Raw genomic sequence first — 23,363 nt, forward strand, 5'->3', positions numbered from 1 at the left:
TTGGAACAATAATGTGTGTCTGATATGTTTTTCTGAGAAAAAAAAAAGTATAATCACCATGTTAAAATCTTTGAAATGACATCTACTCCTTCTCCCTCACTAAAAACTTCAGAATCTATAAATATGTAAATATATTTCACCTCAAAAGTTTAACTGCTGGACACGATATGTCTCCTACTTCACTGTAAAGTCCATTCTCAGTGTTTCAAGTTTCCACATCACACCATAGGCCTACACCCCTTAAAATTAAATTTTCAGTGAGCACAGAGAAACGTTAAGCTTTCATCAAATAAATTCCATTGTATTCAGATTTTATTTGTATAGCACCATCTCATGCAAAAGCAGTTCAAAGTGCTTTACATAAAAACGAAACAGCAAAAAATGTGCTTATAAACAGAAACATCCATGCATACATACACATACATACACATACATACACACACATACATACATGCATACTGTACAAATACGGTGTGTTCATTTAAGAAAATGCTTGACTGAAAAGGAAGGTCTTTAGTTTGCTTTTAAAAGAACAGTTTTGGAGCAAGTGTAAGATCAGCGGGCAAACTGCTCCTTTCTTTAGATGCATAAATTCTGTCATCTCACCAGACCTGAGAGCTGGGATTGTAAACTGATGGCATGTCTGAAATGTACTGTGGAACCAAACCACTAAGATTCAAGATGTTTATTGTCACTCCAGTTATACAAGTACAATTGTGTGGAATACTTTGGTTGGGAGCCTCCAATACAGAAGAACAGTACAAATAAATAAATAAACATATATATATATATATATATATATATATATATATATATATATATATATATATATATATATATATAGATATAGATATAGATATAGATATAGATAGATAGATAGATAGATAAAATATAACAAAATATAAAAAGCAATAATATATATATATATATGCACACACAAAAACATACAAACATACATATATATGTAAAGATGGAATCAAGGCGCAAAAAGGTTGCATAAAACCTATACACATTCATCTTAAGTGCTTAAGATGAAAGTGAAAACAGCCTTCTAAAGTCAAACTCTGTACATACATCATTTGCGCAATAAAGCTCAACCATCCAACTGTAGAAACAAGAAGAAAAACACATTTTTGAGTGGAGGGGAGACTTTAAGCTAAAAAAAAATGTACAAGCTGCAGGTAATGTTTAAATGGACTTGTAGGTCCAAATCACGCGATACTTCATAACTAGAGCATAGTGGCGACGAGAGCAGTGAAGAGTTGTTGTCGAAGAGGGAGGAGGACGGCAGAGAGTAGAGAGGAGGGAAAGCAAGAGTGGGGGAAAAATACAATTTAGATAGGAGGAAATACAAAATTAATCATGGCATCGGGGGATACCCTGTACATAGAGACGGACGGGTCAGAAATGCCAGCCGAAATAGTGGAACTGCACGAAATCGAAGTGGAGACAATCGAGACAACAGTTGTTGGAGACGACGGAGAGCACCAGCCGATGATCGCCTTACAGCCGCTCGACACGGACGATCCAAACTCCATCCACCCGCACCAAGAGGTGATTCTGGTGCAGACAAGAGAGGAGGTTGTGGGCGAGGATGACTCCGAGCTGCACACAGACGACGGCTTCGAGGACCAGATCCTCATCCCGGTGCCCGCCGTGGAGGAGGACTACATCGAACAGACTCTGGTTACTGTTGCGGGGAAAAGCTCGTCGACGGGCCGGATGAAGAGAGCTGGAAGCGGGAAGAAAGCGGGCAAAAAGAGCTACATGAGCTCAGGAGAAATGGGCAGAAAGTGGGAACAGAAACAAGTCCAGATAAAGACTCTGGAGGGGGAGTTTTCCGTCACTATGTGGGCATCGGGTAAGTTGAGAGTGAACTGAGTGAATTCCTGCAAGCTGGCCCGTCGCTTTGTTCTCAGCGTGTGTGCCGTGTGACCGGGCCCAGCTGGGGCCTTGTCCTCCGCTAAAGTTGAAACTATTTTCCCGACTAAGAGCCACTTAAACTCCATTTGAAATGTTTTTGTTTTTATGGGAAGCCATGTTTTATGTGTCGATGGGCGCCGCCATATTTCCCCGGTCGAGAAAGTATGGCGGCCCGAAAAAATGGCGTTTATTTGGCCGACGAAGATGGCGGCGAGAGTGGGAGCGAGTGCAGCTGGCTCCGCTAGGCCGCTGTGGCGCAGTTCAGTTCAACGGTAACAGTGGTGCCTTCAGGAACCCCTCAGACTTTACATTGCTGAGGCTTTGAACGCACCGTACCCGTTTAAATTGTTTAGAAAGTTTAATTACAAGCGGACTGCATCCTGTGATCAAAAGTAATTCCTATGTTTTCTACTAACTTAGTGCTGCACAGCACTGGTCTAAATTATGGAGAGCATAACTCAATTTAGACGAGGTATATCTCAATTAATTTATATCCCACTGTACAAAATGTTATCTGCAGGGTTTAAAAGAATAATAATACATGTTATTTATATAGCACTTTTAATAATAAGGTACAAAGTGCTTTACATAAAATTTAAAAAAAAAAACAATATAAAGCTAACAATGTTTCTTTTTTAAAATCTTTCCTTGCACTAGTAAATGTACAACATATACTTACATTATACATGTCATTGTATCTACACATGTACCAAAACCCACAATAAGCAGAAGTTTAAAAAAAACACACAAAAGCTAACAATAAATAATAATAATAAAATACATTGAAAGATAATAAAACCAATAGCAAAATCAACAAAACACATCTAAAAGGCGGTGTTCATAAACAAATTTAAACTCTACTGCCTAAAATGTATTTCCATTGTTAAATTTAATATTTGTCAGTTGTATTTCTGGATATTTGAAAAGTAAGTACACGTTTGTAAACAGTGAGACCACGTCCCCTTAAAGTTGTTTACTGATGTGGAGATTTGCCAAAAAAGGGTACAAATACAAAATTGTGTACACTCGTTTCACTGTAATAGCTACAAAATGGTGAAATAAAAACTCCCCACTGAATAACAATGTCCTCAAATAACTATATTTACATCAGTAGTATGTATATAGACACTGTTTATAGTTGGTTTTGACTGTGTTTTGTTATATGAAAAAACTGATATTCTTGCTAAAACCAATTTTCTTTCATTTTTTTTCTTTTGGTAATAAATTAGTAACAGTAGAGAGCTAAATGAAACGCAGTAAACAATAAAAGGAGGTGACGTGATTAAAGTGTAGCATTAGATGATAGCATGTGTTCTGGTACTGTTTTAATTATTGACGTCTCTTTCATACTATCTGACTCTCTCATCACTCAGATGACAAGAAAGACATAGACCACGAAGAGCAAATCACGGGTGAAAACTCGCCTCCAGATTATTCAGAGTACATGACGGGGAAGAAGCTTCCTCCAGGAGGCATCCCAGGAATCGACCTGTCAGACCCCAAACAGCTGGCAGAGTTTGCACGGTAAGTGTTGACACAGATGTTGTTGTTCACTCAGGCTGAATGATGGTGAGTCAGATTCAGTGGTTAGATATAAAACAATGTTACTCATACAGCACTTCTCAAAACTAAAATGTACTTGCTTCACAAAACGTTATTAAAAAGCAAAAGTTTGAGAAATAATGCAGTTATTAAACCAACTCTGCACACTAATTTTTAATGTGAAATACAAATACTACAGTATTGAATATATGGACTTAAATAACAGTGTCATCTGACCTTTTACTCATACATGTTAAACCAAATGTAATGTTTTTATAAGCAAACATTTTTTGTATTTTCCTGGAACAGGAGTGTTGATAGTTGTAGTTTCTAAGAATGTGACCACTTTTATTTTTATAAACAGAATGAAACCAAGAAAAGTAAAAGAAGACGACGCACCCAGGACGATAGCCTGTCCACACAAAGTGAGTAGTGTTTCCTGCATTACATCATAATCAGTTTTCAGTTACAGTTTTCAAAAGATACCGTACTGTCATCTCTTCACTTTCGATATTACCTTTGTCAAAACACCGCTTGTACTCATTTTATTGGTTGGAGGAAAATTTCAGCACTTTCTGCTGACTTGAGTTTCCAAAACTACCGTGTTAAGTGATTATACCCTGCGTAATTAGCTTCACCCTGCACCTCTCTCCTCCTCAGGGATGTACCAAGATGTTCAGGGACAACTCAGCAATGAGAAAGCACTTGCACACCCACGGGCCTCGCGTGCACGTTTGCGCAGAGTGTGGAAAAGCCTTTGTGGAGAGTTCAAAACTGAAGAGGCATCAACTCGTACACACAGGAGAGAAACCTTTCCAGGTAGGTTCCTTTTTTTTTCTCTTCGTGTCACATATTTTCTTCATTTTTGGATGATATACTGAAATATGAACTTGGCTTTGTGTCAGAGCAGATACAGTATTTGCAAACCTTTTTGTCATCTGTTGAAAAATGATATCAGTTTATCTGTGAGCCAAGTTGAGACATACCGTGGCGTTAACCCTATTCTCCATCTCTCTTGTCTCCAGTGCACATTTGAGGGCTGTGGCAAGCGGTTCTCTCTGGACTTTAACTTGCGCACACACGTGCGTATTCACACTGGAGACCGCCCGTATGTGTGCCCCTTTGATGGCTGCAACAAGAAATTCGCTCAGTCAACCAACCTGAAGTCTCACATCCTCACACACGCAAAAGCTAAAAACAACCAGTGAATCAACCCCCGAACCAGGTGAACAACAACAACAACAACAACAACAATGTTGAGCATACACTGGAGGATTTGAGCTGTATCTCCGCTCCTTGACAGACAATTAATGTCCCGTGGCCTGCTTTGTTGTGAGATAAGAAGTCCCCTTTGTATCGTCTCTAGAAAAAAAGGTTTAAACAGAGAAATTACCTTTTCACAGACTTTCCGATATGTATGGAGGTTTGAACAAGAAACTCGTGAGAACCCCGACCCCCTCAGGCCTCCTACTGTACCCTACTTTGGCGCTACCTGAATGGAACAATTTACGGTTTCTTCTTGTGAAGATGTTAATTCATGGTTCTGCACCTACAAACTTATTTATACCTTAACACAGCCAGATAAAAAAATGTTTTTGCAATAGAAGTCAAATTTGCATCGATCCTCAGCAACGACACCTTTTCAATTTTGTACTCTCCCCAAGTGTGCATATTGTACACTGTTTGACATAAGCTCTGTGGTAATGTATGTAGTAAGAAAGTCCCTGTAGCCCCTGTATGAAGAGATTTCACAGTTCCTCCCCCTTTCCCCTTCATGTGAGTGTGTTTCGAAGGGGAATTGGGTGGTCTTTGCATATTTTCATTTTGTACAACGCAATATCACAATTATGTAGATAATAGCCATGTGATTTTCAATAGTGATCAACAATTAAAATGTTTTTTTCCCCTTGCACTACCCAAAACAAAAAAAAAGTGTCATTTGTCTTAACAATGAAAACTTGTCTTAAAATATTATAAACATAACGTGTGTTACGTTTATAATGTTATTCAGGTGTTTTAGTAGCAACGCCATAAACAACTCAAATCCTGTGGCTGCTCTGTAGACCTTGAATAATGGAGCAATTCAGGTTACTGCAGCATTGACGACAATGTAAATATGGTTTTAAAAGTTAATTTTTCTCTTGAAAATCAATAAGCATTTTTGCAGCTAAATAATGAATGTGTCACTGCTATTTCAGATTGCCTCCAGCAGTTTAATAATGGATGTTTGGGAGAGTATTTCATGTCGCATTTCCTCTTTAGTAAAACAGGAAAATAACAAGGAAGTGTAACAAACTGTGGTTCTTTTATTCTTCAGCATATACAGTAATTGTATCCAGTAGTGAAACTTATGGTTTGAAAATGACATCTGACTGTACATTGTATAACAGTGAGTTGAACAAAGTCATTTTCTGCCTGACATGAGACACACAAGACATCACACAGAGTTTGGAGGGAACATCAGATTTGCATTGGAAATTAAAGGATTTGTTCTAATGCTGTCTGTTTGAGATATTGTACTATAATGTCTCACTTTAAATAACATGAATGCAATCTAAACTGTTAGTTTTTGCTAATCTTTGTTAGTAACAGTATAATTTAAGTCTTATTTCAACACAGCAGCTGTTCAATCTAATATATTTCTTTATCACAACACTTCACCTCTTTAGCATTTGGCTTATTTCTGAAAACTGCAGCTTCACATCCTCTCAACTCCGGATAATCTCGAACAATCATGTGACGTGTCCAAGTAAAAATCCATCTTTATTACATTTTCTCACACAACACAATACAGGCAGTCTCTCACATTAAATGTAACTGATTTGAGGATTTACACGGTCAAAAGATAAAAACGAGTGCAAACACAATAAGCTGGTGGGTAAAATTGCTGAATCACTTTTAACCCACATATTTTTTTTACTACAGTGCATTTGGTTGGTTTACAGCCACAGAGCAAACGGCAACAAACCAATTTCAAAATCAAGTTTTACAGGTCCTGTCCACCTTAAACCACAAAGTATGTTCTAGTTTTATTACAAATAATGAGTTGCAAGCAAAGATGTTTGTCTTTAAATGAAATGACTTTCGTAACAGAATAATGTCAAAATCTTACAACAAACCAAACATGTCCAATGACATGCTAAATGCTAAATTTCCTTCATCTGAGGAGATTGTTGCATCCGGTATGCAGATTTTTGACTGACATCTAACGTAGCAATGTCTTAATATACTGAAAAAAACTAGAAATGCAGCACTTTTGTTTTTGCTCCCATTTTTCATGAGTTGAAATAAAATCTCTTTAGTCAATGCACACAAAAGAATTATTACCCTCAATGTTTTTTTTTTCCATAAATTTGTTTAATTCCGTGTTAGCGAGCACTCCTTTGCCAAGATAATCCATCCACCTGACAGGTGTGGCAGATCAAGATATGATTGCAGAAGTGCACTCATGCATGATTATCGCACAAGTGTGCCTTGGGTTGGTCATAATAAAAGTTCACATCGCCTTTGCATAGAGTTGATCAAGTTGTTGATTGTGGCCCTGAAAAATGTTGGTCAACTCCTCTTCAATGACTGTGCAAATTTACTGGATACTGGCAGGAATGGGAACAAGCTGTCGTACACGCTGATCTACAGCAAACAAGCTCAATGCGTGACATGTCTGGTGAGTATGCAGGCCACGCAAGAACTGGGACGTTTTCAGCTTCTAAGAATTGTGTACAGATCCTTGCAACACGGGGCTGTGCGCATCATGCTGCAACACGAGGTGATGGCGGGGGATGAATGGCATGACAACAGGCCTCAGGGTCTCATCATGGTATCTCTGTGTGTTCAAATTGCCATCAATAAAATGCACCCATGTGTAGTTTATGCCTGCTCTAACCATAACCCCACCGCCTCCATGGGGCACTCTGTTCACAACGTTGACATCAGCAAACCACTTGCCCATATGTCGCCATACACGCCATCTGCCCGGTACAGCTAACACCAGGATTCATCCATGAAGAGAACACTTCTCCAAAGTGCCAGACATCATTGAAAGTGAGCATTTGCCCACTCAAGTCAGTTACGACGACAAACTGCAGTCAGGTGAAGACCCTGGTGAGGACAACGAGCCCGCAGATGAACTTCCCTGAAACAGTTTCTGACAGTTAGTGCAGAAATTCTTTGGCTTTGCAAACCAACTGCTGGATCAGCTGTCAGGTTGCTGGTCTCAGACAATCTTGCAGGTGACGAAGCCGGATGTGGAGGTCCTGGGCTGGCGTGGTTACACGTGGTCCGCGGTTGTGAGGCCTATTGGATGAACTGCTGAGTTCTTGGAAACAATACTGGAGACTGCTTATGGTAGCGAAATGAACATTCAATTCACAGGCAACAGCTCTGGTTCACATTCCTGCAGTCAGCATGCCAATTGCACACTCCCTCAAAACTTGCAACATCCGTGGCGCTGTGTTGATAAACTGCACATTTTATTAGGGTGGCCTTTTATTGTGCCTAGCCAAAGGCACGCCTGTGATACAATGATACTGTTTAATCAGAATCTTGACATGCCGCACCTGTGAGATGGATGGATTATATTGGCAAAGGTGAAGTGCTCACTAACACGGACTTAAATAAATTTGTGTGCATAGAAAAAGTCTTAGATCTTTTATTTCAACTCATGAAAAATGAGAGCAAAAACAAAAGCGTTGCGTTTATATTTTTGTCCAGTATATAAAACAAATAGACCTTTGTGTACATCTAAGGTGATTGGTGTGTGTATTTCATCATCATTTTAAGTTGTATGCATAGCAACCAGTTTATCCACACTTCTCATTGCTGTATAGTTAGCAGCATGATTTGAGAGCACAAGATTACTGTTAACAGCCATCTGCCTGCAAGTTCATGTGTAAGAGATTCACAGAAAAATCTGGGTCAGATAAAATTCAGTGAACAGCAGAAATAGGCAACTGCAGTGAAGCAATAAAAATCCCACCACTAACCCTGATCTAAAAATATTTGAACAAGTTTTAAGCCTTTTGGAGGAAACAATTGGTATGACAGAGAATTTATCCTTAAATGGACAGAATAGATGATGACAGATTCCTGCAGACTGTTAATAATGCAATGTTTCAATCTCAAACGAACATCTGAATAAAACAAAAAGGCATAAATTTAGAGTGTAGGCATCATTTTCCCTCCATGTCAGCATCCTGCCTTCGGCATCCGGCGCCTGGTCAGGATGTGTCTAATACCTGCTCTCAGGGTAGAAGCTGCCCTGACTGTTTAACTTTCAGGAATTGGGGACCGTCAATCAGCCAGAAGCACAGCCAGCAGTTCAGGGTAGTTTGGTGTTCCCCAGCCGGTCACCGGATCCCACAATGGTGCAGCACAGAAACCCTCTCCCTGAACTTGCTCGTCCAGGCAGCCCTCGTGACAACCTTCAGTCACCTGGAGACAGGAATGCATAGACTTCATGCCTACAAAATGTACTGCAGAAGCTTTTCTTCTTGCCTCTTCAAAAAATGCCTTACTGAATGTACAAGCTTACTACTTCCATCTATCATCGTGGTTAAGTAACTGAAAACCAGATTGTTTGTCTTGTGGCTTTCATGCAGAATGTTGCACAATACTGCATGTTTTTTTTTGTATCGGGCGCCTAAAGAAAGAATCAAATTTCTATGCAAGAATGATAACTATTTGACTCCTTGGGCTTGGGTCATGAAATTGTCGCTTGTATATAAACTTTACACTTACACATAAGTAAATAATATCAGTGAAGAGAATTCAATCTCCCCAAAGTAAGAACATAACTCCCAAAAGATTTTGGAAACACTACCGGATCACTACATCAAACAAATCTTAAAACAAGGAAAACATTCCTCCAGCAAAGAGCAAATACTAGAATATTGACTTACATCGAATAGAGCCTGTCCCTTAAGCTTGTAGAGACGAGGGTTGAGGAAGCCCAGGGCGGGCAGGCCCTTAAGCAGCCGCTGATCATTAATGAGAGACAGCATGCCGCCAACCACCGGGGTTGACGCCTGGAGGGGAGATCAAGAAATGTAATGTTGCACAATGAAGTGAGCATTCAGAAAAAATATTGCTTAATAAAACTATATATTCTCACAGAAATGCTGATGGTTCTATATCTGTTGACATCTGTATTCTAGCTGTAAATGTACAACTTTGTGTAGCCTCTTACATTAACCTCCTGCTCCAGCAGAGCCATACTGACTGTCCTAAAAACTAGGTTGAGAAAAATAGAGACAACTAGGGCTTTTCCATCAGGGCTCTGAGATCCGTAACAACTTGCCTGAGGACTATAGACTAGCAAAAACATTATATTTTGAATGATTGACCAACATGATTGAACAATTGACTTATGAACATATTTTTGATATGATATTTTGCATGACATTTTGTGTTCATCTTGCGTTGATTTTGTAAAGTTGACTAGTCGTTTTTACATATAAAAAGTACTTTGTTACAGATGTGTCCTCTTGTATTTGTATTCCATTGTGTCAAACCATCAATTCTCTATTCACTAAAAACTATAAATCAAGTGTGAAATATTTTACCGAAGTCCCTGAAACCCAGGGGACAGGTACTCTGTTGATGACCACCCAGTAATTATCAGACAGGGCAGCCATGTCTGGATAGGCCCTGCCGCTGATATTGAAGTACACCTGAGGTGGGAGGGATGTTGCTACCGTCTTCAGATAGCTGTCCACTGCACTGACCTGTGGGAAAACAATTACTCTGCTTAAATTACATTGAGTAATTAAACATCAAGAAGCACATTAATGACCTGATGTGATTACCTGATAGTCTGGCATCTTGAAGACGTTGCTGAAGCCTCCTCCACTGATGTAATCTGTAATTTCATACGTCACTTTAAACGGATTCTTGAATGAGGTTCCTCCTACTGTAGTCACATAGGGGCTGAGAACAAGGAGCAGGACATAGGGCGTTAGACTTCTGGTGCTTTTTTGAGACTAGGAAATGAAGGAGTTTGTTTTTGATTAATTTGAATTCAGTTTAATTCCCCTATCACCAATATAATGTATGAGACAAATGCATTCAGAGGTCTAGTAGCAGTGAAGAAAGACAAGTTCAAGTTTTACCTTGAGGCAGGAAAACTGGGCCTGAAAGAGTTTTGCCCTTTGCCCAAATGCTTACAGCCAGCACCACTGTCACCTGAACATGAAACAAGATCAGAGATAAAAAATAAAGATGTAACACATATTAAACATGATCAGAGAGATTGAAAATTATGTAACATGCAGCATATTTTACTGTCAGCCTCTAATGTGTTGTTGTAAGTCACGGAAAAAAAGGTCACATATGAACACCTTTTTTCCAGAGCCACCATACCATCATGGGTGTTTTATTTGAAACAATAGTGGTGTATTCATGTTTCAAGTGAGATAATAATCTAACAATGAGAATGGAGCAAAGCCAAAGTCAGTTGACATGTTACCAAAGAGACCGAGGCGGGTCTCGTTTTCATCACTGGCTCACAGGATGTTACAAAATTATAGTTTACTGTTCCCCATTTATTATAATTATAAGTACAGTTTTTTGAGTTCTGCACCACTAAAAAAATAGGGATTAGTTTTTAACTGACTGGACTAGATGCATTAAAAACTAAAACAGACAAATGTGAAAGGTCACAGACCTTAACTAATAGGAGTGGTAAAACTACCGCAGAGTTTCAGTCGCCTCAGTTTTAGGAACTAAATCATAATCTGAAGATAATAGGCTGAAGCTTTCCTGTAGACAATCAAGGCTTTAATCTGTGTTCGCTCTCTGACATTCATATTTTGCTGATACGATATGAATTAGGTGTTTTTTGTGAATGTTCTTGAATGTCTTTGTGTTCTATAAGTACACATTATCTCGATGAATTTTGCATACTTCTTCCTATTACTGACCAGAAGCAAAGAGCAAAGAGATGCCCCTGACGCCAGCCTTCATAAACTCTGTGTTGATGCGCATCATGTAGGCAGTAGACAGACTGTCCTCATCGTCCCCGTAGCTGATGGTGTGAACCCAGGGCAGGTCAGACATGTTGCTGAGCAGAACCATCCACTGGAGGAAAGGCTCCTGGGACTCATGACGACCTGGAAAACAATGAGGAAGTGTGAATGGGCGCGTGTCTATGTTGTTTCAGAATGTGACAGTGAGTCACAAAATAATATCCTTAATAACTCCTCTCACTGATATCTTTACTTTTAACATCATGCTATTTTACTTTTGTACAAACCTTTTGGCTTCTTTCTATTAATCTTTCAATATGATTAAAATAATAGAACACAGAAACTGTTTAATGCAGCTGTCAAGAAGATCAGCAGGTAAACATTTTAAACTAATGCTTGTATGTTGTATGAATTATGCAAATGACAAATACAAAAAATTATTTTCTCCTATTTTTAATTTTATAGAAAGGTTTGAGACATTATACATGTAAACACACAAACACAGCTTAAGCCTCACTTTCTGCTACAGACCTGGATTAGTGAAGACCCACGTGGAGACGTTAGCCCCTGTGCTCATGATGTACTCCACATCCAGACTGGCCTCCAGACCGGCCTTTCCTGCTCCTTGGGTACCTACAACCCGGTCCACTTGAGACAGATGCTGGAAGCTCCGACCAAACATCATCATGAACTCAGCCAAGTCTGCAGGGCTGTAGTACTGCTCCAAGAACTAAAAAAAGAGCAAACAGCTAGCTATAGTGACAAAGTACACTGAGTTGTAGTGAGATTTTAGTGTGAGCTAACAAACATAATAGCAGCATTTCATCATGAACTGATACTGTGAGAGGGGGCACACCTGAGCGACAGCCTGGCTGTTGTTCTGAGCTTTTCCCACATCAGTTGCTGATAGGTTATAGCGGGCCCTCAAGATGGCAGGAGTCACTCCCAGGTGTATCCCGGCCTCAGGCTGCTTTTGCTTCCTGTCGGATGAGGCTTTGCTGGGGTCCTGACCTTTAGGAGGAAAGCGGTGAAGCCCTCCAACTGTCGCAGCAGGGAAAAAAAAAAACAGTAACCCATCCCAAGTTAGTTCAAATATACAGCAGAAGATAGATGAACAGTTGACAGCTAAAGGAAAGGTGCTTACCAAAGTCGAGATGCTGGTGAATATCATCATGAACAGAGTACGGAGCTGAAGACCTCACTACAGTATGGCCGTCTCTGGCATAACGATGGAATTTGCTACCTGGAAGCAGCGTCTCTGCGACCCTTAATACACAATCCAAACAAAAACAATCAGCCTAAATGTCAAGAAAATGCACACCCACATTATGGAAAACAAACACAATATTCCAGTTATGCATATGAGAAACCCATAGCTTATATCCAAAACTGATGCAAATCCAAAAATGCTCTCCAACAGTGTAGTTTTTTTTGACATCTAATAACCTTGAGCCAGATTTATAAAATTACAAAAACCTTACCCTCAAAGTTAGTTTGAGTTTAACCACAGAAAAGAGGAAGTGGCTCACAAGATAAGAGCCGTGTGGCCTTCGCATGATTTACACACTGAAGCAGAAAAGTACCTTTTTGTCTGACTTTACTTCAAGAGCAAGTGAAAATTACTGTTGAGTAAGCAGAACAAATTTTGCTTTAAAAAGATATGCTTACTTTGCAGTCATGGTGCACTGTAAAAAATCGTGAGTAATAACAGTCTGGCAGTTTCTAATGCCATGACTCTGCAGCCAGTGACGCACCACCTTCTGGGTCAGCTCAGACGGACGCACGAGGGAGGCTACTTCCTCCAGGTGGAGGTGTTTACCTGCAGGGGACAAAACAGGCTTCTGTCACTACATAACTACATTATATGAAGCAGTGAGGTAACGAAGGGTCTGTTTGTAGGAGAGAAAGAGGTCAAAGTTGAGAAAAGGCTCCTGTTTTATCAGATGAGAGCTGTTTTTTTTAAACTGTCAGGTCAGACCAGGCCGGTTATTTTTATACCCCCTGTGATATTCTGCTCACTATAAAGGCCATAAAAAGAAATACATTTGAATACATTACAAGCACTGCTGTAAAGCTTATCAAAGCAAGTGTATGCAGATTTTTTGGGTCGCTTGAGGACAACCAGCAGTAATCTGACACAGTCCTACCATATTGAGCTGAGTCGGGGTCTGACACAAGTCTGAGTGTTTCCTCCAGCAGGTCGACGTTCTGCTGCTTGAGGGCAAAGGTCAGCTCCAGTTCCTCTGTTGGCTTGACCCGACCAACATGAGTCCAGTCCTCTGGTGTCCTGAGGAAAAGAGCAAAAACATTTTATTATCCTTTTACTAAAAGAGACTATGAAAACGTTATTTGTCTTTACAGAAACTGAATATACAGCTACTAACCAACATGTAGAATTTAAACTGTATTTATTAACTTTTGGAAACCTCACAGTAATTTGACCGACCAAGTTAATGTATTAGTCAAGATTTTCACTCTGTCCTGCAGTTCTTGAGATCTTTACAAGGTTTCCATATAGTTCACAAACAGCAGCCACACATTTGATGGAAGACATTACAGGTCCTAGACACAAAAAATGTTGAACTTTATCAAATCTGCACTAATGTTTACTTTTTCACAACTAACTGCGCAGCAGATTTGAACCTTTGGGCCTTATTAAACCCTACTTTATGTGCAAATCAGAACTAAATCCTCACATACTTAGAGCAGTGATAATACTGTAGATACAAAAACAGGCAGTTTCCAAAATAAACTATGTACACATCTTATTCAAGACCTCTGATTTAGGCTTTCACTGCAGTGTTTGGCAGTCAAGATTGGTTTTAACTACGATTTAAGTGACACAGAGATAATGGAAATGGCTTTTAGAATAATTATTCTCACAAGACATCTTGATTATATTCCAGGTATGCACTCCAGACCAACGAGCTGGATAGCAAGGGGATGAAGAAGGTCAGCCTGCTGGGAGGAGAAACAAAACATAAAAGAAGACATTTCAGAGGTTCGTATGAACAAATGTAGCCGAGAAATATTAAAAACAGACCCTTACGTCAGTGTATTATCTCAGGGTCAACAAAACAAAGTCTAAATGTGACTGACTAGCTAAGTAGGTCAAATAAAACGCGTGTAAACACACACATGGAAGTGTTTGCTAAGTCACAGCAGCAGCTTTCACCTGCTATGTTAGCAGGCAGCTAAGTCGTTACAAAGGTGAAACACATGAAACACGAGCTGTGCTACGTTCGAGATAAAATAAATTAACGTTATCTGAAGAAAAAAATAATAACTTTGGACTCGTTTACAAACACTCACAGCGTGTTCATCATGTCCTCGGCTGTTGCAGAAGTCTCCAGTCAGCTGTTGTGTCTGCTGCTGGGCGGGCGGTTACAGACGCAGGAGTCACGTGACATGCGTTCACGTGATCAGCTAAACAACAAATTCTGTTATTCAAGGATGGTATAACCCCTAATAATGCATTCACACAGGCCTAAAAGCCTCAATTTCTGATGTATTCTACCACCTTAAAGTTTTTATATACTTTTTTTCTTTCTTTTCCAAAGCATTTAGTCTAAAATGTGTTTTTCTTCTTGTTCCTACAGTTGGATGTTTGAGCTTCACTGTGCAGAGTTTGATACTAGAAGGCTGTTTTCACATTAATCTGCTGAAAGTGGAAACTTTTTCTGTCCAGCAGTTATACTTTTTAAGTATAATATTTGCATATTCATTGGTTCTGTGTTTTCAATGAGAGAGGAGGTGTCATTTTAAGGGTTTGTGTACAGAAACAATGTCAGACACTAATTAGTCAAAGCAGAGTATTTTTATGTCTTCAAACATGTCTCCAGGGGATTTTTAAATGTCAGAGCCAGCCATTATAGAGAAAAATGTGTGATCCGGCTCATATGCAGTGATGGTTATGTGTTTGAGTTTCAAATCTACCTGTAGGGAGGTCCCACAATAAAGGATAAATGTGACTCTCTCAGATCTCTCTCCCAGAGATGGGTGAGTTCCTGGTGCAACCTGTGGGTGAGGAGTATCCTCCAGATGCACCACAGAGCAGGGCCAAAAATGCAGGCATGGCACCTGTAGGACAGGTACTCAGATCTGATTGATGCGTTATCATTTCCTTACACTTATATGCTGGTATAATAACCTTATAAGACAATGGAATATCTGTTGTCTAGAAGTGCAGGGGCCTAAATAACAATAAGTCTCTACTAAATCATCACTACTGAAAGCAGAGATATGTTTAGGTATTAACACAGGACACATAAACATCACACACACTTTTCCTGTATTACTATCACTTCTAAATATATTGTTAAGCTTACTGCAACAAGTTGTGGGTGATGTCAGACGGTTGACGTAGTATATACATTAGTCAAATGTAGAGTTGGAAGGTTGAGGCAAATGCAGTTATGGATCTCCAATATCATTAGGCCCATAAATCTGAGGGTTCACATGATGGTTAAATGGGTAAGAAAAGAAAGGGGAAAAAAAAAAAAGGTTGTTTTGAATATCTGACTTTCCTCAAATTTTTGCTTTTCTCTCAAGAAATACTGGAAACTTTATCCTTTTCAAGTCTCTGAAAACTTTAAACAATCTGGGAAAGAAAAATCCTTCTCACAGTTCATGTCCACAGTATGACAGTAGCCTGTGATGAGGGGTCATAAGTTAACTGTTTAGGAGTCACAAGACAAGAAGGTTGGAAAGCTCTGCCTTAAATGACTGTAAAATCTAAATGTATAATATATAGAAATAAACCATAACTAAGAATTAAAGAATGTTTATTAAAAAGATCATTACAAAAGACTCAAGACTAGGACTTTGAACAAAAAATGTATTTATAGAGACATACTAGAAGACAGCAGCATAAGTCTTTAACAGCATCTTACACATCTTATAACAGAAACTATTTTGAAACCATTTTTTACACATTTTGATGTTCTGTTTAAAAAGCTCAGACCAATCAGTTGGGCCAGTGTGTGTTTGTCACACTGACTTGAGATCCTGAGTTAACACATTAAACATAAATCACCCCACATTTCACACTCACATGTGAAAGACAGGGGAGAGCAACTGTAACTTTTTATTGTGCACATTTGATTAAACAAGAGAAAAAGTCACATCTCTGCTCGTTTCCACTGATTTCAATTCAAGTTAACAACTTAAGATTTTTTTTAAAAATCATGACATTTCAGCTCTGACTCCAATCAGTCATTGTCTGAGAAGTAAAAGTCCTCTTCCTCTCCACTTTCAGGCTCTTGGTCTGGGAACATCTCCCAGACAACAAAGGTATCGTTTTCTAGTGAAAAAAAAATGAAAGAAATGGTTTGAGATGGAGGCAACATGTTACAAAGAAGGTGTTGCTGTAACAGGTTTTAATTACAACTTTTGAAATCTGTCCAACAAAAGACATTCATGTCAGAATTCCGTCTACATAGAGCGACATACCTGACACTTTACAATGTAATAATCATTCAGTAAATAAAAACACCCTCAATGAACATCAATAAAACAGTTTCAACAAAAACCAGGCATTGTGGCATTTACTTTAACAGTGTTATTTTGAGATGTAGTGTGTAGGCGTTAATTCACGATCAGAGCAATTCTTAGGAAACCTACCTGTGTTTCCACATCTTCTCATTTTTCGTTTCATCGTTGGCGTGGGTGTGAAGCTCTGAAAGAAACAAAAAAGCCAATTGTAATCTGTACACATTAAGTTTTGGTTTGTTTGTTTTTTTAAACCACAAGAATTTAGATTTGAATTTAGATATGCAACTGGTACCTTTGAAGACAAAGCTTGTTTGTTGACGTTGAACTGATTTTTTTTCATCCTCTTCTGGAGTTGATAGACATACTTGTCACCATTGTTCCTTGAAATCAAGAACAAGATGAGTCAGTTTTGCCACCTAACAAGCTCCTTCCAAAACATACAAAGAAAGCTGACATTTGGATGGAAACTGATTACGACTCTTCCTGTTAGTATCTGAAAATTGGTTAAGCTAGAATACAAAAGTCACCTGCTTGGAGAACCCATCATGCCAGGAGTGATATGTAGACACTGAGGAGTCTTCGCTTCGAGGAGACGTGTCGACATGGGGGTCACGGGCTCCAGGTCTGACAATGCGATGTCATGGTCTTCACTCAGACACATGGAGGGGATCTATCCATCAAGACGGACACATCACTCATCTTTTATAGTGCCAAAATCACAAAACAGGGACTCCTCGCAAAGAAATACTAAAACTTAGATAGAGACAAACCTCAAACCGTTTATTCTGCATGTACGCCGAGCTGAAAACGTCCTCTACATCGTCTCTGGGCATGGCCTCCAAGAACTGACGCACCTGTTGCTTTCTCTTAAAGGTTCCCACGCCGGCAGATATCAAGGGACAGTCTGGAGCTAGACATATGTAGATTCACATCTTGTCAAAATCTCAGCAGCTAACTGTGCCCATTTTTTTTCCCATAAACATTTTGATAATTTCAGTCTTTTATCATTTTAGTTGTAGGGTCAGAGAACAAGTCAACACCTTCTTACTACATGCAATTATTCTGTAGGTCTCATTAAAAAGGTACAATATAATACAACACAATATTATATCCCCCACAAGAATAATCGCTTTGAAAACATTGTTTAATCAGAATGATGATGATGTGACTCTAAGGTACATTTTAAGACTAGCTCATAATGATGTTGTATTGAATTGTACTAAATTGTAAGGTGTTCCTGCATTCTTGTGTGCACCATCTTTATATTTACATGCATGACTTTTCATTACCTGACTTTTTTGGTGCTTCCACATTCTCCTTTCTGGTTTTCTTTGCTGTCTTGGCAGGAGTCTGGGAGTTTCCCTGCGATGTGTGCTGGTTGTGGCACTCCTCTGCAGAACGTGTTCCCACCATCCTTGCCACCTTTGCCCAGTAACCTGCCATATGCTTGGGATAACAGGACACGGCCCTGGAGAACACAAACGTAGAAAGACGCACACATAGATATTTACTGCACTGAGCCATGAGGTTAGGATACAAAAATATATTACTCTATTCCTCCCAAAAGCAACTTTCTCATCCTGCGGGAATATGACACTTACTGTTGTAGTTTTATCAGTTCTGCTTCTGTCCACTCGTCTTCATCTTGCTCTTGTGGAATCACTTTGTGTCCCTTGTGTTTCTTGCTAGATTGTGTCGACTTAGGCAAAGGCTTTATGGGTGGTGATGTTTTGTTCTGTTTCTGTTTTGTTACCCTGGTTGTCTTCCTCAGTTCCTTCTCACTCTCCTCTGAGGACTGACTCCGTAAAGACATACGGTTTGGCTGTGACTTGTTAACAGCCTTCCCGCCCCTCTTCCTCTGCGCCCCTTTGTCCCGCTTCTTTCTCTTGTCAGTAAACTCATCATTTGATGACGACGTCTCAAGACGCTGTGATACTTTATTATGAGACGCGGGAGATTCTGAGGGCGGATTCTTCCTCGAGCCTCTCACTGAAGGCCTGTTGGTGTCGTGCGTCTCTTTTTTGGACTTCCATGTTGAAGGCTTTTTTCGGCTGGACCTTCTTATATTGCCAGACCATTCCTCAGGGCTGCTAATGTAATGGCTCAGTGTCTCCACAGGAGGTTCAGCTGCACTGGAGGGCTTCTCTTCAGGGTTAACCTTGGCTCTGTGACGTTTGCGGAGTGGAGGTTTGACTCTTCTCAGTGGTACAGGCATCTCACCGTCACTGGTTGACTCATATTGTTTACTGCCTAGAAACAAACAGAGTTTGTCAGCATGCAAATCACAGCTAATCCCATAATATCAAAGCCATAGCACCTTTATGCTGCTTATATTTACCTTCACTGCAGAGCACTCGGGCAGGTTTCTGTGAACTTGCACACACCGTTGTATTGACTTCCTGCAAGATATAAAATAACTCATAATGACATTCATTATAATCAGGACTATCAACTACAAAACTGCAGCCCTCAAAGACAAAAACATCTTCAGGATCTTTATTAATGCGGCTCAATGTCTCTCTCCTCTGCTCTGTGTGCCTGTCTGCACGAGGGTGGTGCTGAGCCACACACCTGCACACGCACACAAAGACCAGACAGCAGTCTGCTGCAGAGCATAGAGTCCACAGCGGACAGAATGGAACGGACTTTACTTGAGTCGACCATGGCTGCTCGCTGCCCTAAGTGCAACAAAATCCGGCAGTGAGGGAGACAGTACAAGCAATTTATCAAACAACTGTTGAGCAAGCAGAACATCAGTGCTGTGTCTGCCATTTTCATAGCCTCCTTTTGGATGCGTGCTTATGATCTGGCACCTGGTCACTACGTTCTTATACACTCACACCCTGTGCACTGTTACTGGCTGGGGGCTACACACCCACTGCCCAAAGGTTGCAACCCAGAAACATCCCGAATACAGCAAAATAATAATGATAATAATAATAATAAAAACAGAAAATACAGGCAGAGGGCTGGGTCTATGTATATAAATACACTGCCACACACTTCTAGTGGGTCATAATAAGTGATGATTGAGAGGGATTACTTTGGCATGAGTCTATACATTGTTTTGTTTTTTTAGGAAAATCCTGAATAGTACACCTTTAAGTAACCCATATGAGCTAAACGTTGGGTGCTTACAGGTTGGCAGATGGAGGTATCATAACCTTCGTAGATGGTAACATTCATGTGCGCATCCAGAATGACTCTTCCTCCTTTCCAATACTCCAGAGGTGGCTTGATCACCCGACCACTCCGAGACACTTTTGTAGAAGAGGAGGAGGAGGCAGGAGGACAGGAATCAGCTGCAGAAGAGAGAATGAACATGCAAGTAAACAAAGCTGCTGTCCTTGAATACTCCTGTGCAGTGCATTTATTGCTGCTTTAATCTACTTCTGGAGCTTTTTTCTTGCACTTACGTGTCTTGAAAGGTTTTTGCTTGTGCTTTTTCACACTACAGTTGCGTGCAGAACTCTTAGATGTTGTCTTAGCCACAATGCTTCTCCCTTCACGGTTCCTTTCTGTTTCCCTGTTGGAGTTGCTACATCAAAACAAAATCCAGCTCTTCAGAAATCATCATTTGAATGACCTACCTATTTGCAGATATGGTTATCATGCAACAGTCTTTTCATTTTATGCATTATATTCAGTATTCTCAGCAAAAGCAGTCATGTGTCTTACTTTCTTGACTCTGACCGAAACTTCTCATAAAGCTCCTTCCAGTTCGGAGGGAAACCTTTGGTGAACTCCTTCAAAAACCACTTGGGAAACTCTGCAAGAAAAGGTGATAGAGTTAAATACCAAGAAAGCATATTAGTCCATGTAATCATTACAGTTGTATTGGCCTATGTTACATATATCATAAATGGAAATTATAGACCCTTAAAGATTCTGAATAAGTGCCAAACCAGCTTACCAGAGTCCGCAACCCACTGCATCTTGCCAACCAAGATGTAAACCCTGCCGGAGACAGTCTTCAGTACAGTGTTAGAAACTCTCTCCACAATGATGTTGCTGTTCCATGGTACGTTGCTCTCCCTGAGTAGAAGAAGAAATAAAAAAAATCCTAGTTTTCACATCACACCAGACAAAGAAAAATGTGGAATCCAAACATGTCTGTATTATAGAAGCAATTAGAAAATTAACTATAATGAGCTTTGATTACATTGTGTTCTTTACAGAAACTTTTGAAACATTCACAATGGGCTGAATATTAAAATCATATCATGTCTTACTTGCAGAGTCCATCAATAAACAGGCCCCTTCGATTACTCCTCAAGAACCACTTTGTAAGATGAATCACACTCTCCTGCCAGAGACAAAAACACAAGCCCAGTAAGGAATGACAGACAAAATCCTCCAAGAGAAAACAATAATTAAATGATTATAGAGAGGTATTCTTCATTAAACAAACTTCTACTCACGGTGGGGAATGTTGTCTGCTGGGACCATTTGTTGTGCTTAAACATAGCCTTGTTTTTCTTCGGGATGGAGATCCGTGGCGAATTGAGTACAAGTGAATCTTCGAACAAAACAGGTTGTGAAGGCACAGCAGGGGCTGGGATTTCAGATGGTTCTGTTTCTGACCGGCTGTCAGCTGACTCTAATCTGGACCGGTTGACTGGACTCACACTTTCTGAAACACCTCTGGAGGCAGCATCCTCCGTCTCACTTGTAATGTCAGCTGTGGAGAGCGGCGTGTCTCCAGACTGATGATAATGACCTGTGGGAAAAATGTAAGGTATAACCGGAACCAAAAATATAAACAATAAAATACACTTGGGAGCCTTGACTTAAAAAACAAGACAGAGAATTTGATTTTGTGGGCAACAAAGACTGTACATACACAGCTTAAACTAAACTTTATGGCCCATGTACATGTTTTGTCTTTGCTGGGTCGGACTCCACTTCATAACACACTCACCCACATCCACGAGTTCCCTTGTGCTGCTGCTGACTTTATGAACTTCCTGCTGCTCTTGCTCGTTCTCCCTCTCCTTCATCCAAGCAAACATCTTGGCAGGAGACATCGGAGGAATTCTATCCAAAGCGTCTCTGCACCCTATTCAAAACAGCAAAGCCATAAACATCAAGCCAATTTGTTCCCAGTACAGATGAAACAAGAAAGAGTGTCACTGAGTTCAAAGCTGCAATAATCTCTCACATGTTTGTGCGATGGATCTCGGTTGTGCAAACGTGGGTTCATGGGTGATTTGGTTCATCTCTGATTGCTCAGCAAGTAATGAACATCCTCTGACAGTACCCAAATCCTCCGCGCAGATGTTGTTGTGAGTGCCATCCTCACTGAGAGCAGTGGAGCTTTTCCTTGCCCTCCGCTGACTTATGACTTCATTGCAGACCTCCTTTGTGCTGCTGCTAACTTTGTTCATCTCTTGTTGCCCCCATTTTCTCTTCCTTAAACTCTTCCTCATGGGGGAAAACATCTTGCCTGGAGACATTACTTTCTCCAGAGGAGCACATTCCTCCTCAGACATCCAGTTTCCACAGCCTTTTTCTACTGGCAGTTTCTTCACTGGAGTCCTGTTGGTCCCAGTGAAACCATTGACCAGAGGATGAAACACATCTGTTGACTCCAGGAAAGCTCTCTTTGTTGGTGAATGTTGATTTCTTGACTGCAGAGCATGTCCCATGTCAGTCACAGATGGCAATTCCACAACAGGCTTGAAATATGAATAACCGATGCTTTTCTGAGGACTGGTTATGGGCGAGAGTGTCAAGGCCTCCGCTTCATTGCGATAAGAGCCAAACCTCTGATTCTCCTTGAGCTCATCGGGCATCCAGGTGCTCTCTGTTCTCCTCCTGGGCGAATTAAAGTCTGCTCCATGTTTCTCTCTAACGTTAAACAGTGGATCCCTGCCTGTACAGATGCCCTCCTTCGCTTCTCGCTGCACTTTAGATTTCAGTTTGGCGAACACCTTGGCCGGAGATTCATACCGAGTGTTTACGTGTTGCGATAAATTAAGAAACGACGCCATAGTTATCGGGAAAAAGAAAAAAAGAAAGATTAATATGTTATCGGAGACGCATGCTAGCAGCTAGCTCGCTAGCTAGCCCGCAAATTTCAAATGTCTCATTACTGCCGCCTTTGGCTGGAATTATGTGACGTACTTCGAAAACAAACACGTCACTTCCGGTGAAGTAGTGCGCAGCCGTTTGAATCTTCATGGATGTTATTATACGGATGAGAGCTCTTACATCCATGTTTGAATCACATAATGAAGAATTGTATTATAATTACTAAATAACCTTCATTAAAATGTGAAATGATTATCTAATAATAACGAATGAAGTCTATTTCAAGTTTTTACTTAAAAGATGGGATCACAATTTTAGGTCTGTCTTAACCCTTAAACAGGCAACGTGCATCAGGAGATACACATTCTTTAATATCCTGTTGGGGGCATATTTGAAGGTTTTCACCCAATC

General features: G+C 40.1%; 3 protein-coding genes across 4 annotated transcripts; 1 reads left to right on the top strand and 2 right to left on the bottom strand.

The window, feature by feature from the left end:
• The first annotated feature begins 1,249 nt into the window (after positions 1-1,249).
• Positions 1,250-5,975, top strand: yy1a (YY1 transcription factor a). The gene is made up of 5 exons (XM_067615091.1): positions 1,250-1,861; positions 3,297-3,447; positions 3,830-3,890; positions 4,126-4,284; positions 4,491-5,975. Exons 1-5 carry the CDS (start codon positions 1,363-1,365, stop codon positions 4,671-4,673), a joined length of 1,053 nt encoding a protein of 350 aa, XP_067471192.1. The 5' UTR covers positions 1,250-1,362; the 3' UTR covers positions 4,674-5,975.
• A 234-nt stretch (positions 5,976-6,209) lies between these two features.
• On the bottom strand, positions 6,210-14,830 carry tpp1 (tripeptidyl peptidase I). Of its 2 annotated transcripts, none has more exons than XM_067615090.1 (13): positions 14,739-14,830; positions 14,310-14,384; positions 13,574-13,713; positions 13,095-13,245; positions 12,571-12,692; positions 12,283-12,467; positions 11,958-12,156; positions 11,382-11,570; positions 10,572-10,644; positions 10,269-10,389; positions 10,026-10,187; positions 9,363-9,488; positions 6,210-8,895 (listed from the first exon to the last, which is right to left on the bottom strand). In XM_067615090.1, exons 1-13 carry the CDS (start codon positions 14,750-14,752, stop codon positions 8,755-8,757), a joined length of 1,698 nt encoding a protein of 565 aa, XP_067471191.1. In that variant the 5' UTR covers positions 14,753-14,830; the 3' UTR covers positions 6,210-8,754. The 2 variants fall into 2 exon arrangements, with proteins under 2 accessions (XP_067471191.1, XP_067471190.1); XM_067615089.1 differs by having other exon boundaries at positions 14,310-14,387; positions 14,739-14,824.
• A 1,363-nt stretch (positions 14,831-16,193) lies between these two features.
• On the bottom strand, positions 16,194-23,041 carry mis18bp1 (MIS18 binding protein 1). The gene is made up of 16 exons (XM_067614507.1): positions 22,081-23,041; positions 21,841-21,978; positions 21,341-21,639; positions 21,152-21,225; positions 20,833-20,954; positions 20,598-20,688; positions 20,336-20,457; positions 20,058-20,221; positions 19,258-19,318; positions 18,521-19,169; positions 18,209-18,387; positions 17,690-17,829; positions 17,447-17,589; positions 17,212-17,299; positions 17,049-17,103; positions 16,194-16,728 (listed from the first exon to the last, which is right to left on the bottom strand). Exons 1-16 carry the CDS (start codon positions 22,910-22,912, stop codon positions 16,637-16,639), a joined length of 3,249 nt encoding a protein of 1,082 aa, XP_067470608.1. The 5' UTR covers positions 22,913-23,041; the 3' UTR covers positions 16,194-16,636.
• Between the last annotated feature and the right edge of the window lie 322 nt (positions 23,042-23,363).

The sequence above is a fragment of the Thunnus thynnus genome, chromosome 16 (genome assembly GCF_963924715.1).
Source record: "Thunnus thynnus chromosome 16, fThuThy2.1, whole genome shotgun sequence".
Lineage (NCBI taxonomy): Eukaryota > Metazoa > Chordata > Actinopteri > Scombriformes > Scombridae > Thunnus > Thunnus thynnus.

Excerpts from the sequence above, each read along its gene's own strand:
- yy1a (XM_067615091.1), top strand. The coding sequence starts at position 1,363 with ATGGCATCGGGGGATACCCTGTACATAGAGACGGACGGGTCAGAAATG. Across the intron at positions 1,862-3,296 it reads CGTCACTATGTGGGCATCGG|ATGACAAGAAAGACATAGAC; the intron begins GTAAGTTGAGAG and ends CTCATCACTCAG. Across the intron at positions 3,448-3,829 it reads CAGCTGGCAGAGTTTGCACG|AATGAAACCAAGAAAAGTAA; the intron begins GTAAGTGTTGAC and ends TTTTATAAACAG.
- tpp1 (XM_067615089.1), bottom strand. Across the intron at positions 13,246-13,573 it reads CCCCGACTCAGCTCAATATG|GTAAACACCTCCACCTGGAG; the intron begins GTAGGACTGTGT and ends TGTCCCCTGCAG. Across the intron at positions 12,157-12,282 it reads ACAGCCAGGCTGTCGCTCAG|TTCTTGGAGCAGTACTACAG; the intron begins GTGTGCCCCCTC and ends CTCTTTTTTTAG.
- mis18bp1 (XM_067614507.1), bottom strand. The coding sequence starts at position 22,912 with ATGGCGTCGTTTCTTAATTTATCGCAACACGTAAACACTCGGTATGAA. Across the intron at positions 20,222-20,335 it reads GCAAAAACCTTTCAAGACAC|CTGATTCCTGTCCTCCTGCC; the intron begins GTAAGTGCAAGA and ends TCTCTTCTGCAG. Across the intron at positions 19,170-19,257 it reads CCGAGTGCTCTGCAGTGAAG|GCAGTAAACAATATGAGTCA; the intron begins GTAAATATAAGC and ends GTTTGTTTCTAG.